The sequence below is a fragment of the Arvicanthis niloticus genome, chromosome 6, assembly GCF_011762505.2.
Source record: "Arvicanthis niloticus isolate mArvNil1 chromosome 6, mArvNil1.pat.X, whole genome shotgun sequence".
Classification (NCBI taxonomy): Eukaryota; Metazoa; Chordata; class Mammalia; order Rodentia; family Muridae; genus Arvicanthis; species Arvicanthis niloticus.
The window spans coordinates 36,593,114-36,611,153 of NC_047663.1; the positions used below are offsets into that span (position 1 = coordinate 36,593,114).

General features: G+C 37.4%; 1 protein-coding gene across 13 annotated transcripts in view; it reads right to left on the bottom strand.

Moving 5' to 3' along the window:
• Positions 1 to 18,040, bottom strand: part of Bcas3 (BCAS3 microtubule associated cell migration factor) — a 460,608-nt gene that overhangs the window by 330,517 nt on the left and 112,051 nt on the right. For all 13 annotated transcript variants that reach the window (XM_034505325.2, XM_034505328.2, XM_076936103.1 and 10 more), the window contains 3 exons: positions 15,441 to 15,524; positions 9,262 to 9,432; positions 2,448 to 2,541 (listed from right to left, as the gene is read on the bottom strand). In XM_034505325.2, coding sequence (XP_034361216.1) covers positions 2,448 to 2,541; positions 9,262 to 9,432; positions 15,441 to 15,524 — 349 coding nt within the window. The remainder of the gene's footprint in view (positions 1 to 2,447; positions 2,542 to 9,261; positions 9,433 to 15,440; positions 15,525 to 18,040) is intronic.

The following is an 18,040-nucleotide window of genomic DNA, read 5'->3' on the forward strand; positions in this document are numbered from 1 at the left end:
TTAGTCAAAACTTAAGAGCTGATTTCCTTTTCAAGAATTATGACTCTCCATCACACAACACACGCCCAACACAGACTAGCATTTATTTTTCAACCAGTATCCTGTCCTTCTACCAGATAGCATTCACCTTCCTTGTTGATACCACACTTAACACACTTGGGTTTCAGAAAACTAAATCACCAAGTCTTAACAAGACAAGGTAGGAAGGCACTGGCTTAAAAGTGCGTTGAGATGAAACCAGTATAATCAGAACTCAGTATTTTTTGATAGACAGTTTTAAACAGTTTAGTAACACAAAAGCCTTGCTCAGCACTTCAGAGGCCCTGGTTACAGCCCCCATCTCCAAAAAGATAAGAACAAACAAATACTGAGCATGTCATGTGGTGTGTGTATATTGTGTGTGTACACTGTTTAGTAATTTTCAATAATATTCAGATGATTATATAATAAAAGCCTATCTGATCAGTGCTTCTTTGTGAAATATTTCCAATGATACTAACAAAGATCACAGACGGCCTCTGTGGAATAATATGAAGCCAGTATAAGAAAGCTCTAGATACATGAACCATATCAAAGTGAGTAAATTTCAAAGCAGTTCAAGAGGGCTTTGGTCAAAATATCAATTTAAAAAAAGGAGGAAAAAAAAGAACGAGCCATGTATACAACTTAGTGACAGCATTTGCCTAGCACATACCCAGCCCTCAACCTCCAGGACCTCAACCCCCCCGCCCAAAAAAAACCTAAGTAATCTATTGACTGATCGCTTTTATTTCCAAAGCAGAAGATAAATTCCAGTGCCATGAATCTATACCTGTAGCCTATAAGCATGTCAATACACTGAGACACCTGCCAAGCACTAGACATAAAGGTGGATGAGACAAAGCCCTAGCTGGAAGCAAACTGCAAGCTCATAAAGGTAAGAAACACCTAGACAAGTGATCACCTCAAAATAAATTGTGTCATACTTATAAACATTACTGCTCTACAAATACAGAAAAGTAAATATAAATATTTCCATTTTAATCTACATGTATGGCAGGTCATGCAGAGTGGTGTGTTGCAGGCATCTTTACATCAGGTAGTATTCTCTTTGTCAGTGCAACTTCACAGACAGGAAAAAAGGCAGCTTCCCATGTCAGAAGCACTCACGGGTGAGCGAAATACACGACAATCCAAAGGGAAGTGGGCATCACAGACAGAATTTTAAAAAAGTCACTCTGGAGACCAAAGGACAGTGACACAAGAGAATAAACTTTCAAAGCATGTCTCCAATTGTAACTCAAACTTTCAGAGAATGTCAATAGATATTTGTCTGTGCTAATTAAATCAATCCTACTGATCACCAACAACTATAATAAAAATCTCTTTTCATCAAAAACAACTAATTAGGATATCAGATGGGATATTAATCAAAAGTGCTCAACATGACTCTCTTGTTTTCACCCTTCATTTGAAAATAGGGGGAAAACAGAACTTTCCATCAATCCAATCATTTCTGAAAAATAAGATAGGAATGCTAAAATTCTCAGATATGTCACCCAAATGAGCAGGACCTGAAGCCTGTGCATTAGCAAAGACAGAATCAGCTTTGAAACAAACAGCAGTTTCATCTTCTGTTTAGAAACCAGGTAGTTTAGACTTCTCTCATTTCCACCAGCATCCGTATTATCCTGCGCAGACCGCAAACCAAGAAACTGGTATTTGCTCTGTTCAAGCTAACAGTAAAAACTGGCTTGTTCTTGCTGGATAAGAACTGTTCCTAAGAGTGGAGGACTTGAGAACTACTGTTCTAGCTCAGAGGTCAGTATTTTTCTTATTAAAAAACAAGTTTAGAGGAAAAGCAGATAATAGAGCGTTCCACACTTTTATTAATATTAGTCATCATCGCATGCTTTGGGAGCAACAAGAAGGCAGAACAGTGAGGGGAAAAAAGAGAGAAAACTGAAAGAAAGTTAGTACAATGTCATGTGAAAAAATAACTCTTGTTACTGGATACTGGAATTTGAGGCATGGTTATAAGGCAAAACTTACTGCTACCTCAGGAGCACTGCTTGCCAACTGCAGCATTTCAAACATCATTTCACGAGTGGTGAAACTCTGAATGGATGTGGTGGAATGAACTGTAGCCTTAGTCATTCACAGACCACTTACTGGTCCTATTATTATTTATGATACACATGCACCATGTGTTTCTCCCTGTGGGTTTGTGCACAGGCATGCAGTGCCCATGGAGACCAGAAGAGGGTGTCAGATCCCCTGGGCTGGAGATATAGCCAGTTGGTGAATCTACATGTAGGTGCTAGCAGCTGAATCCATGCCCTCTGCAAGCACAGCAAGGGCTTTAACTGCTGGCGCTCTCTCCAACGCCCAACCCCAATACATATTGTCAATGTCCAAACTTATTACCTAGAAAACTATGAGATGCACAGTTTTTATAAAAAACTTACCACTAGTATTAAAAGCCATACAGCACACTGGCTTCTCATGGGCAGGGAAGTGGGCCACAATGCCATCACTGTCTGAATCTTCACTCACAAGCACCTGCAGAAAGAGAAAGAATGGCTAACCTCAGTCACTAAGAGCGTGCAGCCACAGGACACACTCCTCAATTCCTTAAAGAAAATGCCCACACTACACTGAAAGGCTGTTCTCATCCAAGTGAACTCAACTTCAGCAATCCATGCCCCTCCCAGATGGTTTATAAACTCCAAAACAGACATTTGACATGACTATAGATAGAGACTTGTTGAAAAAAAATCACTTTCCCCCCATTATTATAAAGAGATCAATGAATTAAAAATACAAAAAATAAGCCAAATAATAATGGAGTAATGATAAATTACAGTTCACATTTTTACACCTTTATTATATACTTGTGTGTCCACCCAAGTGAAAGTCAGAGCAAAACTTGAAAGAGTCAGTTCCTTCCTATCAAGTATATCTCAAGGATCAGACTCCGGTCAGCAAGCACCTTTAACAGCTGAGCCTTCTTGGATTTTGAAATATACTGGTCTACCATGTTACAAACACAAAAGAAGATGAGGAAAGAAGATTCCTGGCCAGCCTGGGGACAAAACAAGATTCTTGCCTGTAAGAATGTTGGTAGAAGCCTAAGTATTTACCAAAAGTAACCCCTGCCTTGAAAGATACAAAGTAAATTCTGTGCCTAATAGGCACAGAAAGGACGGCACCGTTGCAGGGCTTAAGCACATTGACAGTTTACTTGGGTTCAATTCACATGCCATAAATGTCACTGATTTCAACTTCAAAGTTCAATGAATTTTAAATAATACTAAACTATCAAAATAAGCTGTTACATAAAATGTCTTCAATTTTATCATGAAATTTCTTGTCATATTACTCTGGACAAACCCCTAACTCAGCCTTCGAATATAATCATTCTGTTATCTTTTCAAAGATTTCTTTTCTATGATTTTTATTATTTTTCTGATTTTTTTGTTCAGCTTATTATTTCTCGCTTCATTTTTTCAACATTGTCCTCCTCTTCTCTGTGTTAGTTCCTTAAGAAGGAAGTATTTCCCTCTCCTAACAAGCTGGAGTCTACTCACTTTGTTCTACCCACTACCAGAAATCTCAGGACAGTTTATCTTCATCAAGTTCAAAATACTTCCTATTTTATTAAGTGTCTTTTATCTGCCTGTGATTTATTTACAAATCCACTTTTAATTAACAACTATTTATAGATTTCCTAAGTTTATTTATTATTCTGGTTGTGCAAAGAAAACATGTATTGGGCTATCAAGAAGGCTCAGCAGGTAAAAATCCTTGTCCCACACACCTGACTACTTGAGGTCCGGCCCTGGAACCCACAACAGAAAAGAGAACTGACACCTTCAAGCTGTCTTCTGACCCCTATGTGTGTGACATAGCAAGCATGCATTTGTGTGGGTGCAAGAAGACAGACATAAAGCAAGCAGACAAGACACTCTCCACAGAATAGCATGAATATAAATACTCAAATACCATTGTTATTTTCAGGATATTTGCACTTTGATAAAAGGTTGGCTTTCTTAATCTAGATACCTTTGAATTTGATTCTACTTATAGTAGTAACAGAAAGATTACTGATATTGTTAAACTTAAATATGCTACGTATTTCAATATATTGAAACTAGTTGTTATCCCAATGATCCTCTTTTGTGATTTCTAAAAAATAGCTTTAGCTAGAGATCCCACTACAAACCTACAATCCCTCGACTCAGGAGGCTAACGCAGAAAGGTGAGACAAACTTAGGTTATACAACATGTGTGTGTGTGTGTGTGTGGGTGTGTGTGTGTGTGTGTGGGTGTGTGAGAGAGAGAGAGAGAGAGAGAGAGAGAGAGAGAGAGCTTGTATGCGTATATACATTAGTGTTACTATTTCTTTAGAGAGAGAGAGAGAGAGAGAGAGAGAGAGAGAGAGAGCTTGTATGCGTATATACATTAGTGTTACTATTTCTTTGTGGTCCCTGAGTAGACCATGATATATATACCAACATATATTTTTATTAATACTGAATGAATTTTAGTAAAATGTAGACCCTGTTCAAGGGCACATTTCCACCAGAGATATAACACTCATGTTTAATATCAAGTCAAAAGATGGCCAATATACCCATTTTAGATATTCTCCAAATATTAAAGAAATGAAGGACCTGGAGAAATGGTTCAGGAGTTAGGAACACTGGCTGCTCTTCCAGAGGTCCTGAGTTCAATTTCCAGCAACTATCTAGTGGCTCACAACCATCTGTAAGGGGTCTGTAAGGGGATCTACTGCCCTCTTCTCACATGCAGAAAGAGCACTCATACATAAACTAAAATAAATCTTAAAAGAGGAGAAATGAAGCAAAGGGGGACATGTATGTGTATGTATAGATCTTTCTTTCTGCGACACAGATAATTACTGTTGTACTTTCTGTGTTTAGAGACAAAAGTCTTGCTGTGTAACTCACAGAGTCAATCCACTTTTAAGCAAAAATCACCTTGAAATTCTGATCCTCCTGACTCCACCTTGTGACTCTTGGAACTAAAGAACTATGCACTACAACTGGTGGTTATTTCTTCAAATATTGTTTCTGTCCTTCTCTTTCATATTTTTCGAGATTTCAAATGCAAGTGCCAACGTGCACAGCATCACTGCAGAGGCTTCCAGGCTAACCCTCGCAACATGTTCCATACTCGGAAGAGTCAGAAGATGATCTGCACCTCAGAATGCCAGTACTGGACACAGTTTACCTGCCAATTTTGAATTCTTTACAGAACATATCAAAGAACTTGGAGGCTGGGCGGAGGTGGTGTCATCAGTCCAACTCAAATAAGAGTCTCTCTAAGTGGAAAATCTCTTAAGTCTACAGCCAGACAGAAATATTAGAAAAGAATATTGACAAAATGATGGTTCTAAAAATATACATCAAACATTTGACTCAGTTTATGTGAGATGTTCAAAATGACAACAATATGGAGAAGTATATTCATAGTTGTGAGGAGAAGGAGGTGGCAATCAGAAGCAACGACATACAAGTCAATCAGGACATGGGAGACAGACACAGGCTGTCTCTGAGTTCATGGACAGCCTGGTCTACATAGAAAAGTCGAGGCCAGAAAAGGCTACAAAATCAGACACTGTCTCAAAAAAAATAAAATTAAGTAAATAAATACCAAGTAGCCTCCAAATATGAATGAAGAAAATAGGATATAGTTAGGGTTGAAGGATGGGAGTAAATTATTTTAAAACTAATGGACACAAATATAGACTATATTAAAAAACTTTTGAGTTTCTCAGAGTCTAGTATGTAGTTTTAACTTATAAATTTCTTTCAATGAGTTGTGAAAATTTCATTTATGTACTTTTTTCTATGAGATGTTTATCATCTGTCTATTTTTTATTATTATTTTTCTATTGGATATTTTATTTACATTTCAGATGCCATCCCCTTTCCCCATTCCCCCCTCCAGAAAACCCCTATCCTATGCCCCCCTTTTCTTTTTGCTTTTCTACACTTTTTAAAAATGTTAATCAAAGGCTTTATAAGTTTGGTAATGCTCATTCAGAAGTGTAACCTAATATCCAGCCTAGATATATCAATTATCTTTGACTGGTGAAGACACATGAACATCTGCCTCCATATCCCCCCTCTCTTTCTCTCTCTTTCTCTCTCTCATCACCTAGCTTCTCCTCTCCTTCATCTCCTCTCCTTACTGCATCTCTTGCTCTCGGTACCCCTCCCACCTTAGCTCCTCCTACATATCACCCTTCCTGTTAAAATAAAACTTTTCTCTCAAAATACAATTATGCCAATTTGTACCAATTTGATAGTCCTAATACCCAGTCCATCATTTTGTTGACTAACCCAGAACCTCTGTCATCTCTCCTAACTAAAACACTTAGTTCTGAACCTGGCTTTTTTCTTGGCTTTAGAATGAATGTCAACTGAAAACCATCCACTCAAATCTTTTCTCTCAAAGTAAATAGCTAGAATTGGTTATGGGACTATAAGTTTATAACCCTGTCAGAAATCCAGAGTGACTGAGTTAACTAAAATTATCAGAAGCACAAAGCATAGCTTCTAAACCTTAGCCAATTTATAGAGACCACTGAACACCTGGACACTCCCTCTACGACAAAACCTTGGAGCATCTGATCTTCAGCCTTCTGGCCCAGAATCATCTGCATCACTTGTATACATTTAAACCCTAGGCCCTAAACATGTCCTTGGGAGGCAGTTAGTATTGCATACTCAACTAGATATCAACACTAAAAACAGAAGCTTCCAGCAAAAATGACATTAGTGTTGAGCAAATTCAAGCTATAATACAAAAAAAAAAAAACCCACATGATTGTTCTACGTATAGAATGCACAAAGATAAACAACAATACACACTTGAAAAGGTTCTTTGCACTGTTTCATTACTGCCTAAAGCTTGAAACCACTAAAACCATCATTAGTCCAGGATAATTTCCCTACAATAGGACCTGACTACTTATCTATGCAGAATGAAGCCATAATTTGCATCGAAAACTATACTAAACAATACAAAACAAATTAACTAATAAAAGCTTCGTGAGGATACCTGGTCAGAGGCAAAACCCAGCTCAGCTTTAGACAGCCATTCTAAGGGATTTGATTTCACTTATTGGTTTTGCCACATTGCTAACTTCGATTTCATAAATGTGTAAAAGGCAAATCTTACCACTTAACTTCTCCAGTCAAGAAATGCTTTTAAATAAACCATGAAAGTAACAAAGATGGAAATGGACACAAAGTCAATTAAATCCATTCCTGCTTAATGCAGTTCCCATGCGATGATCCCATTGCCATAAAATCAAATTAATCAATACAGCAACAGAAAGATGGGGAATCAGATCTTATATGCTGCCAGAGTGAATGTGAAACTATATTAAAGTCTCAGTGGATTTAAATCACAGAAGACAATGTATAACTGCTGAGATGTGCATGGGAGGGAAGAGCATGGCAGAGATGGTTACAGAGCAATAGAACTTGCTAGAACCGGTGCTGTGTTCCCTCTCATGCTGTGCAGTACAGTGGAAAGCAGTCTGCTTCTCCGAACTATCTCACACAAAGCTGTCTTGCTGAAAAAAAGGATTCACGTAAATGAAAGAAAGAGGCAGCATTGTACTACAGAATTCTGATTGCTTTGAAAATATAGTTCTGTGAAACGGGCATGTTATTTATTTCCTGTCCTAGAAATTAGGCAGGCAGGCAGGCAGGCAGGCAGGCAGACAGACAGACAGACAACAAAACTGTGGTATTCTCTGAACTACAGTAAAAAAAAAAAAAAACCATAAAAAAACCAATTTTTCTTGTAATACTTCTGGTTTAAGCATTTTGGTTCAAGGACTATCCATTTGTTCACCATAGAAAATTCCCATATCCCTTGACTATTTTAGAGAGTAGGCCCTGAAATCCAGGGTTCAGACAGACAGACAGACAAACAGACAGAATAAGATATGCCAATCCATATAAGTTCTTTTTTTCTATCTCTCTGAATATTTTTTCTAATAGTCAATAGAAAAACATATACTTAAAAAAATCAATACAATGTATTTGATTAACTTCAACATTAAGAAGGAAATAGAAAATTACTATTATTTAAATTTTAAAAAACACAACCAATCTCAACACAGAATTTCAAAGAATTTTTTGTTTTAATTGCACTGAAGTCTACTCTTTTTCAAAGTCCCTTTTGATCCTTCCACAGCACATAAGTAGCTGCCAAAAGCAATTTTTCATCATGATGCTGACCCATATACAGTGGAAGCAGGCTTCTCAACAAAACATGCAATATTAAAGCCAATACTTTAGAAACTCACTATTTTTCTGAATGTAATATAAATACACACTCTACATTAACAGTGTGTTCAACAAACCTAATACTTTTCCTTCTAGAAATACCTTAGATTATATTTGTTATAATGATAACCTTAAACAATAAGATTTTAAAATTATGCCATTACAAAAATATTTTAACTACAAAATGAAAGAAACTGAAGAGAAGAGATAGGTTGGAGACGTTTTGCCAAAAACATCTTATGATCAACAATACAAAGGCAAATTTTCTTCTGTGTTTCATTGAGCCACCCTTCTAAATGATTCTAACTAGACTTACTGTCAGAAGATACAGGATTTTACAGCAGGAAATTGTCTTACATATCATCTGGCTTGAGACATGTTAGCTGGGCATGGTGGCTCTTGCCTGTAAGCCCAGCACATGGAACACTGAGGCAGGAGGACTGTCACTGACAGGCTGGGGGGCAGTGAGACTTTGTCCTTCAAAAGCTAAAATAATGAAAATGTTATAAAATTCCAAACAACACACTAAACTAAGGCAATTACCGGTACTTATTTTCTTATTGCCATCACACATGTAAGTTCCCCAGACTGCTGTTCTATCTTTTCATGTCCTTAGGAGAAATATATTAATCATGGGGTAGAGATTATATCATGATATTTTGCCAAAAACCAGTGTAAACATAATACTGCAAATAGGTGTGAAAGTACTTATAAAACACATGTAGTGAGAGGTAAGAGGAGATTTCTTCAGCTTTCCCTTTAGGGTTTGAACATTCATGATTGAACTAACCAATTGACAATAACGCTGCCTTCCTAGAATGGGAGAAAACAATCTGACAAGAAATGATTTCTAAAACTACAAATCGCTTTGGGCAAAGTACCTTTTGGTTGACTCTAATATGGGCTCCACCTTGCAGATATCACAATGTCGTTCATCTGGGGTACTTACCTGGCCTTCTCCAACCGTCTCAGTGTCTATGACTGTGATGATGCCTGGCACCAAGGGGCTCCGTCTGGAGTTGCAGTGTATGGCAACATCATCTTCTGTCACCCCTGAGGGCAGTGTACCTGTCAGTTGAGTCACTACTTTCCCAACCATTGTCAGGCCACTTTTCAGTGTCTATATAACAAAAGACAAAACATATGACTTACAAAAAAATGTGAAGTCAAAACAAGAATATGCATTTGAGTCAACTTCCTAGCCTCAAGCCTTTATTCTCTTACAATATCTTATATAGCAATAAACCCCACAGATGTTCAGTCAACCATTCTACGTGATCAGGGGAAGAAAAGCACCAAAAGTCACCATAATTAAGTGATAATAATTACAAGCACAGAGCTATTTCATTTAATAGGGGTACAATTATATATTTACAAAAATATTTCTTTTACTGCATCCCCTTAATGTACATGTTTTAGAACATATGACTTAGAACAGAGCTTGCCCTGTGACAATGGTTTTTAAATACTGTAATTCAATTTCTAAATGGGAAGACATTATAACTCTAAAATATACCTGTGCTACTATAAAAGATGACACACAGAGAGTAATGACAGTAACTATAGAGAAAGTTATACAAAGAACAAATGTTTGAAGGAGATAATTCTCATAGAACAGGCAGTCTAGACTACAATATTAAAGAACAGTTCTTCTAACTGATGAAATGCTTTATTAAAATAGAGATAACCTCTAAAGTAATTACGGGGAAAATAACTCTAACTGTAATAAGGAATATATGCTCGCTCTCTTTCTTTCTCCTTCCCTTCCCTCTCCCCCCTCCTTCTCTCTCTCTCTCTCTCTCTCTCTCTCTCTCTCTCTGAGGGTGTGTGTGTGTGTGTGTGTGTGTGTATGTGTGTGTTTCTTAGTAGTCACTTACTTAGGTTCAGAGATATTTGCCCTTTTCTTTTTTTTATTTTTTTGTTTTGTTTTTGTCTTACTAGACTACTATAAAGATAAACCTATTAGATACTTGGAACCCCAATAAGGAAAAAAGACTTTGTACACTTTCTTGATTTCAGAGAAGCACTAAATCCAATGTTTATACTTTTTGGTTTCTTCCCCTCTGCTTTTCACCCATTCCACCTGAATTTCCTATGTAGATAGTTAGCTCTCCATGCGAGCCTCAGGAAGAAGTTGTCCAAATGAGATTCTCTGGTTACAATTATCAAATCTTGATAGGTGTTTACCAGTTCTCTCCTCACAGTCTTATATTCATGTGTTTTCTCTCCACTGTGGTCAACTGATTTAATAAAAATTCTCAGTGTTTCTTCTTGTTATCTGATAAATTAACGACAACACTCTTAAGAGAGCAACACCATTAGCACTAATGGAAACCGAACACTGATGGGCAGAGAAAGGTTCAAAACAGCAGGGGACCCTGTGACAGACCTGCCTGCAATGGAAGAGAACGTATAATATGTCTACACTTTACTACAATCACATGGTCAGCTGCCTTACTGCTACAATACTGTTCTGTGAGAGCACTTTTTCAAAATAATCAAGGATTGAAGAAACTTTTAAAAATTTAAATATATTAAATATACTCCAGATTGTGCAAAAGACATCATACAATTAATTTACCACCTCTCTCCATCCCATCAATAGTGTTTTATTCCCAGGTTATATCTTGCTCAAACCATGTTTTTGTAGCAAGTCTTTGTGCCTCTTAACTACTTAAATAAAGTAGAAAGACAGACAGACAACCAGTGTCCGCAGACTATAGAATCGTTTCTGCTACCCATGGAACAAGTGCTTAATGGTGCACACTTCATTCTACTAGACTACAGATGTCACAAAAGACTGCTAAAATGTTGCTTGTGTCAATTCTAAAGCATAGTGTTCCTTGATGTACAAGCCACTCACCTTCCCTGTTCTCCTTACCTCTAATTTAAATGGCTTTATCACACTTTGGTGACTGTAAAGTTCAAGAGGTGCATTTTGTTTTAAAGATGGTCTTATCAAGTCATTGTTCTTTCCAGAGGCACATGCATTCTTCAGGCCCTCATGGCTGAGGCATACTGCTTTCCTTGTGTTTTCTCGCTGACTTTTCCTCTACCTTCTGCTCTGCTCCCCTGCACTTCTCTGCACTTTTTACATGCCCCAGGTCTAGTGCTATTCATTGGCATAAAAGCATGAGCCAATATGCTCAGGGGCAAACACAGAGGATATACAACCAAACACGTTCACAGTGAAAGGCCCTGCATGATAAAGGCTTGGCTGTGCCTGCCTGGGAACAGCTCCATTAGCACTGATGGCGTGAGTGCGGCAGCTGAGGCATCTCAGAGGTTAACAGGCTTCCTGCTCTGCTCTCACATCAATACACTGTGGCGCCGGGTCCCTTGGTCCTTTACAGGCTTACTCAACAACACTAACAGACTTGGTGTAAGTCATTTCTTGTGAATTATTGAAACAAACATTTGGCTGCTAATTGAGGAACACTAATGTGTTTTATAATCGCTGCAGTTTGAGATTTTAGCACAAAACAAAACAGTTGTAATTGATTTGTGGGATTGTGATCCCCTCGGCTTTGGTCGTCTGTAAGTTCAGCAGACAGAACTTTGCTGGTCATCTTTCTCATGCATATTTTACTGTGTAACTTTTGAGACCATGTGCTAGAATGAAAAAAATCAAAGAAATCCAGGCACCCAGTTGGGGTACCCAGGCCTAGGGATAATCTGTTCTTCTAGAAAGGTTCTAGAGATACTATGTGACACACTTACCACATTTTTAGAATTAGGAAGTAATGTAATGTAATTAGCCTTGCTAGAAACTACCACCTGATTAGACTCCTTTCATTATTTGGATTGAAACATAAAGGAACCTACAATATAGCTGGTGTTGGCACCTGCCTGTAATCCTAGCAGTCTGGGGGACTAAGGTAGGTTGATAGCACCGAGTTCAGTGAAAGGTTGATGGATTTCAGGATACCTCTGTGACTGTGAACCTAATGTGATTAGGGTTCTATCTCTTGAGGGGTAAAGGGTAGTTAAAACAGAAGAATTAACCTCTTTTTGTATGCAATAGAGCTTTTAAACAAATCTTAGGATAACTTCTGAAAAATATATGGAAGTAAACATCATAAATGAGACCGTGAAGATGCAGGTATTCAAGACTGACAGGAATAAAACTCAAACCAGGACTAACAAGCTTTACTTGCTAAAGAGTTCAGCCATGTTTTTGTTAATTGTGGCAAAGATCACTTTTGAGCTGAGAATGACACTCATGGTCACTCTGTAGAAAGAGTCCACAGGAAATGTGATGTATTCCATCTCCTAGCCATTATTTGTGTTTTCTGATATTTTCACATATCAGTTGCCAGACATATCTCAGGTTTGATTTTTCATAATCTTATCAATTTTTTTTATCAAGGTAACATGTGATCATTTAAAAAATTAGACATAATCTTATTGCTCTTCTTCTTATTAACTACACTACTTATTCTATCTTCAGACAGAAACAGACAGACACGGTATCACTCTAATGCACAGGAAGTCTCAAGCGTATGCACTCAAATGAACCTTCTAGTTCAGCCTACCACATAGCTTAGACAACAGGTATACACCACCATACTGCCTCATCATTATTTATCCTTAAATTACAGAAAGAACACTAAAGTAATCTTCGGAAGTTCTATGTCTCTGTGTATATAGAGGCATGCAGAATCCATGGCTAGAATTCATATGGAGACCAGAGGCTGAATCAGGTGTCTTCCTCTACTGCCGCTGCCCACCTTACTTTATGGTTGGGACGCAATCTCTCGCTTGGATCTAGAGCTTGCTGTTTGGCCAGAATGCCTGACAAGCAAGGCCCCAGGATGCTTCTGTTTCCAATCTCCCCAGCAATGGAGTACATACAAGGCTATCACTCAGCCTTTAAGTGGAGGCGCTTCTGTGTGACAGGGCGTCAAGGTGGGATAGCAGTCCTCCAGCTTACACAAGCATCTCATATACTGAGCCATCTCCTTAGCCCCTTTATTTCAAGTAAATTTAATACACTCTGGACCAAAAAAGTACACTGCCTATACCAACAATATAATAGCAAGAAGACAAAGGAAAAATTCTGGATTATACTAATTCATACAGTTACCATGCAAAATTGAAACTACTGCATTCCTTGGAAGGTCAGTTTAACAATAGATAATATGCAGTGCCTTACAAGGGAAAACTATCATCTGGAGTAGAAATTACTGCAACACTCCAATTCTCTCTATGTACAAAATCCCACAGAAAGGATATAAATTAAAACCACTCTGTGTCTGGTAGGTGGAGGAGAATCAGAATTTTGGGGTCATCTTCAGCCATACTGAGTTTGAGACTAGCAGGGGCTACATGAAAGCTTATCTCAAAAACAATAAAAATACCATTAAATGAATTTTTTAATGATTTGACAATATTTTGAAGAAACTTTAAAATATTCATGCTTTCAGATATAAATCCAAATAAATAGGTGCTATATATGGATGTTTTTACTGTTCAGTTTTCAAAACTATTTAATGACAGACATTTAAGTTGGTTATAAATATAACTTAACAACTCAGGATTTAATACACGATTGAATTTAAAATATACCTAAAAATTTAACCTGTAAAGCTGTGGATACAGAACAGAAATGGAATACATGCTTATCACACATAAGTCCACTCAATTAATAATAAATGCCCCTTTTGAAAATTAATCAGACAAACGTGTTTTAAATTTATTATCTTCAGGGAGACAAACAGAGGAATACTCAGTGACACATTCTATAGTCCAGGCTGGCCTGGGTCTCATTGTATACCCTAAACTAACCTCAACTTGCAGTGATTCTCCTGCCTCAGCCTCCCAAGGGTAAGCATTACAACTGTAAGACACCAAGACTTGTTGAACATAATTTCTTAGAGCCTAAAAGAGGATGGCCTGAATACACACCTCATAGCCCAGTGTGGAGGTGGGGATGTACAGGGTTTGGACTTGTAATTTTGAATTCATTACATCAAGCCTCATTTCCATAAATCCACAACAAAACATTTTCTTAAATGAATGCAGGCCCCTTCCTGGACCAAATAAATAAATAAATAAATAAATAAATCCTCTAACAACAAACTGCAGCCCCAGTAGGTCACTGAAAGTGATGTTCAGCCAGATCCAGTAGTACAAGACAGCTGAGTTCAAGAATCCGACATTCAAAACACTGTCTCCTTGTTAAATGCAGGGGGAATACTCATGAGTTTGCCTAATTACTGTCTTTTTATATAAGAAAAGTAGAGATATAAACATACAGTACTATAAATGTATATAAGACATTTCCTAATTCTGCTTTTGACTGGAAAGTATGTAATGGTTCTCATCGGGCCCAGGGACATATTCTAATGCACATCGTGCAAGCATTTGTGACAATCTTCAAGTATTTTTGTATTTAACATGAAACAGTGTGACCTTTGATTCCTGCTCTGTGGTCGACTTAAGACTGTTGTCCTCTGAGCAGTTGTGCTTTCGATTACATGCTGTCATTCAGATTCACTCTGTCATCACTATTATTAGAATTGCTCTGTTGTAGACTTCACAATTCAAAAGGATGGTGGTTATAAGAATACCTTATAATCAGCTCAAAGTTTAACAGGCACCATCAAAATTAACCCTCACATACACAGAGAATTCACTGGGCAAACATCAAGGGGCCAGCCTCTAGATATGAAAGAATCTTTGAATGTGTCAGGGAACCAACTCAATTTTTCATGAGGAATTTTTGAAGTCAAGAAGACTCGAAAATATTCAAAAATGTACAGGGATGTCCATGAGTCTGTCAGTATAGATGGGACAATGCAAATCACAGAAGTCTCCAGTTAAACCATGTACAGTTTGTTGCAATATGGTATTAATTAGTTACCAAACTTGAATCCAGTTGCAATACACCCAACTTTTTAATGGATTAAGTACAAACCATACAATCTTCACAATAAAGGAACTATTAACCTCAAAAGATTAGCTTCCAAATCACAAATTCTTATGAATGGTGAAACATTCGGGCTTCTTACATTTATTTGACACTTGTGAATGAAACCAGAATGGACAATCTTGTCATGATTAAGCAGTCAAACCTGGTAATTGTTGCACACAATCACAACTTGTAGAAACTTGTGAGGTACTCACTTTAGCAGCACTAATGACAGTGGCCGTGTAGGACTGAATGTTGTCTCCACAGGCTCCACCACGGGACTGATGACAGCGAATCAGCTGGGATGAGGAGGGGAGAACACCACAGTTATTTTCTATGAGGCTGTTGAAGTCTACGTCCTGTTAGTCAGCAGCTATTTAACAAGCATAACAAGGATGCTGGGTGGGAATGTTTACATACGAGTATTACAGACAAAACAGCTAAAAGCCCTGCTGAGACACACTTACCCCTTTTTATATATTCTTCTGGTGCCGCTAAGGCAGTTTCATGCTCAACTATGGTTTTAATTACATGATGAACAGGCTTTAAGAATTCATAAACTCTGAAATGGTAGGATGCAGGGTCTGGCAGCCTTTCCATAAATAAAATTAAAAAAACATAATCAAAGGACTTACATATAACTTCCTAACATTAAATATTTGACATACTAGCAAATTGAATGTTTTCTCCTCTTAATTTCTTACAAAAATTATAAAAAAAAAACCCAAAACAACAAGCAAATATTTTAGGATATCTGCATATCCAATTGTGTCCCTGAAAAAGTGGATATAATGTGTATAAACAAATGGATACATATGGACACACTGTCCACGTCTGAGAGCCACTGCATTTGCCACCTGGAACAGACTGAACTTCCAACTGTCAAAGTGAATCATGATTTTGATTCTCATGTGCTCAGCAGAAACTCAGAAGCTAATTCTCCACTGGCAACAACACACTTATATTTACCAAAAATGATGATAACTAAGATTCAAGTGAACATTTTTAAAGTAGACGGTCAACGGCATGGTGTTAGGACAGCATGATACTGTGTGGTATTGTGACAGGTATTTCAAGGCCTATGAAATTAATACAGAAAAATTAGCAGCCTTATATGATGTGTATCAGATTCTGTGACAGATTCACATATAATCCTTTCATTCCTCACAGTAACATGAATATAACAGACCAGAACACCTGGTACATGGAGCTGAGCTATTACTGAATCACAATGAGTAGGTTTCAAGGTGTCTGATCAGTAAACGTATCTGTCACAAATTACAATGTGGAAAGTGACTATTTTAGCTAATAGAAAGAACGGCTTCTTCACTCAACCACACATCCATGCTCAAAGAAGTATGAAAATTTTTCCTCTGCTGCCTCCTGCTGCTTAAAAAGAGAAAGGCAGGATTTTGCAAAGGCTGAAACCTACTCCCTGCTACAAGTTACCAAAATACTTTTGGACAGCAAACATCTTTGCCCACTAAACCATCTCACCATCAGAACAAGAGCAAAGTAAATACATATATAAAAACATTACAAAAAAGTAAAAATAAATGTTTTCATATTTAAATTAGACTAAAAGAAAATTTAAAGACAAATAGAATAGCTAATATAGTCAGAAACAGTATACAAAAAAATTATATATCATTTTTAAACCAAATTAGCCCACAAAGTAGACTAGAAAATAATCTTAAGCAATATGATCATTAATGAGCAAGTAAGCTATTTTTATGTTTGTAAAAGGAAAATATAAATAGCTACATGTACATATTACATACATATGGTATTGGTACATAAAATATGAATAAAGGAAATATACACATTAACACATAAAATCAAAGTCCAATCAAAAAAGGAGGAAGACTGAAGAAAAAGATGACCAAAAAATAAATAAGAAAGCTGATGACATAGCTCAGCAGATGAGGACATTTGTTGCCACACCTGAGTTCAATGTCTAGAAACCACATGGTAAAGGGAGAGAGATGACACCTCTAGCTTGTTCTCTGCTCCATACACGCTTGTGAACATGTATACATGCAAATATACACATACACATACACACGATAACAAACTGTACCCCAGGAAGACACTTGAAGTGTACACCTGCAGTTTCAGGCAGCAGTGGCAGTAGATATGCCTCTGGTTTGCCTGTTGAGGTGGAACAGGTAAGCACCTCTGTACTACTTTTGAATTACAGGAACTGAACAATAGATGCAGACATCAAAATGTACCATGTAAAGGAAGAGACATACAACTATGAAGTGGGGACAGAAGAGAACTTGGGGCAAGTATCAACACAATATTTTATTTTTATATCATGAGAATATGCATATATAGATGAACAAATATGTATGCTTTCCTATTTCTATATGTAGGTAGCATGTATGTATATACTAGATGTTTCCATTGAGGAGTTCTATAAAGACACACACCACAGTACAAAGACCCACAGAAAAAAGAACCAGAAGGAGCCTGGGGACAGATGGAGCATATTGTTCATTCAAAAGACCTGAATTCAGTTCCCAGCAGCCACATCAAGTAACTTACAGCCTCCTGTAATTTCGGCTCCAGGAAGATTCAACATCTCTTGCCTCCTCAGGCAGTCATGTGCACATACCCACACATACACACAGAGACACAGACACAGACACAGACACAGACACACACACACACACACACACACACACACACACACACACACCACAAACAAATAAAAACAATAAAATAAAACCTTTAGTAAATACAAGGAGAAAAAAAATCTGGCAAGATGGTTCTGTAGGCAAGAGCATTTGAAACTATGGAGACCTGAATT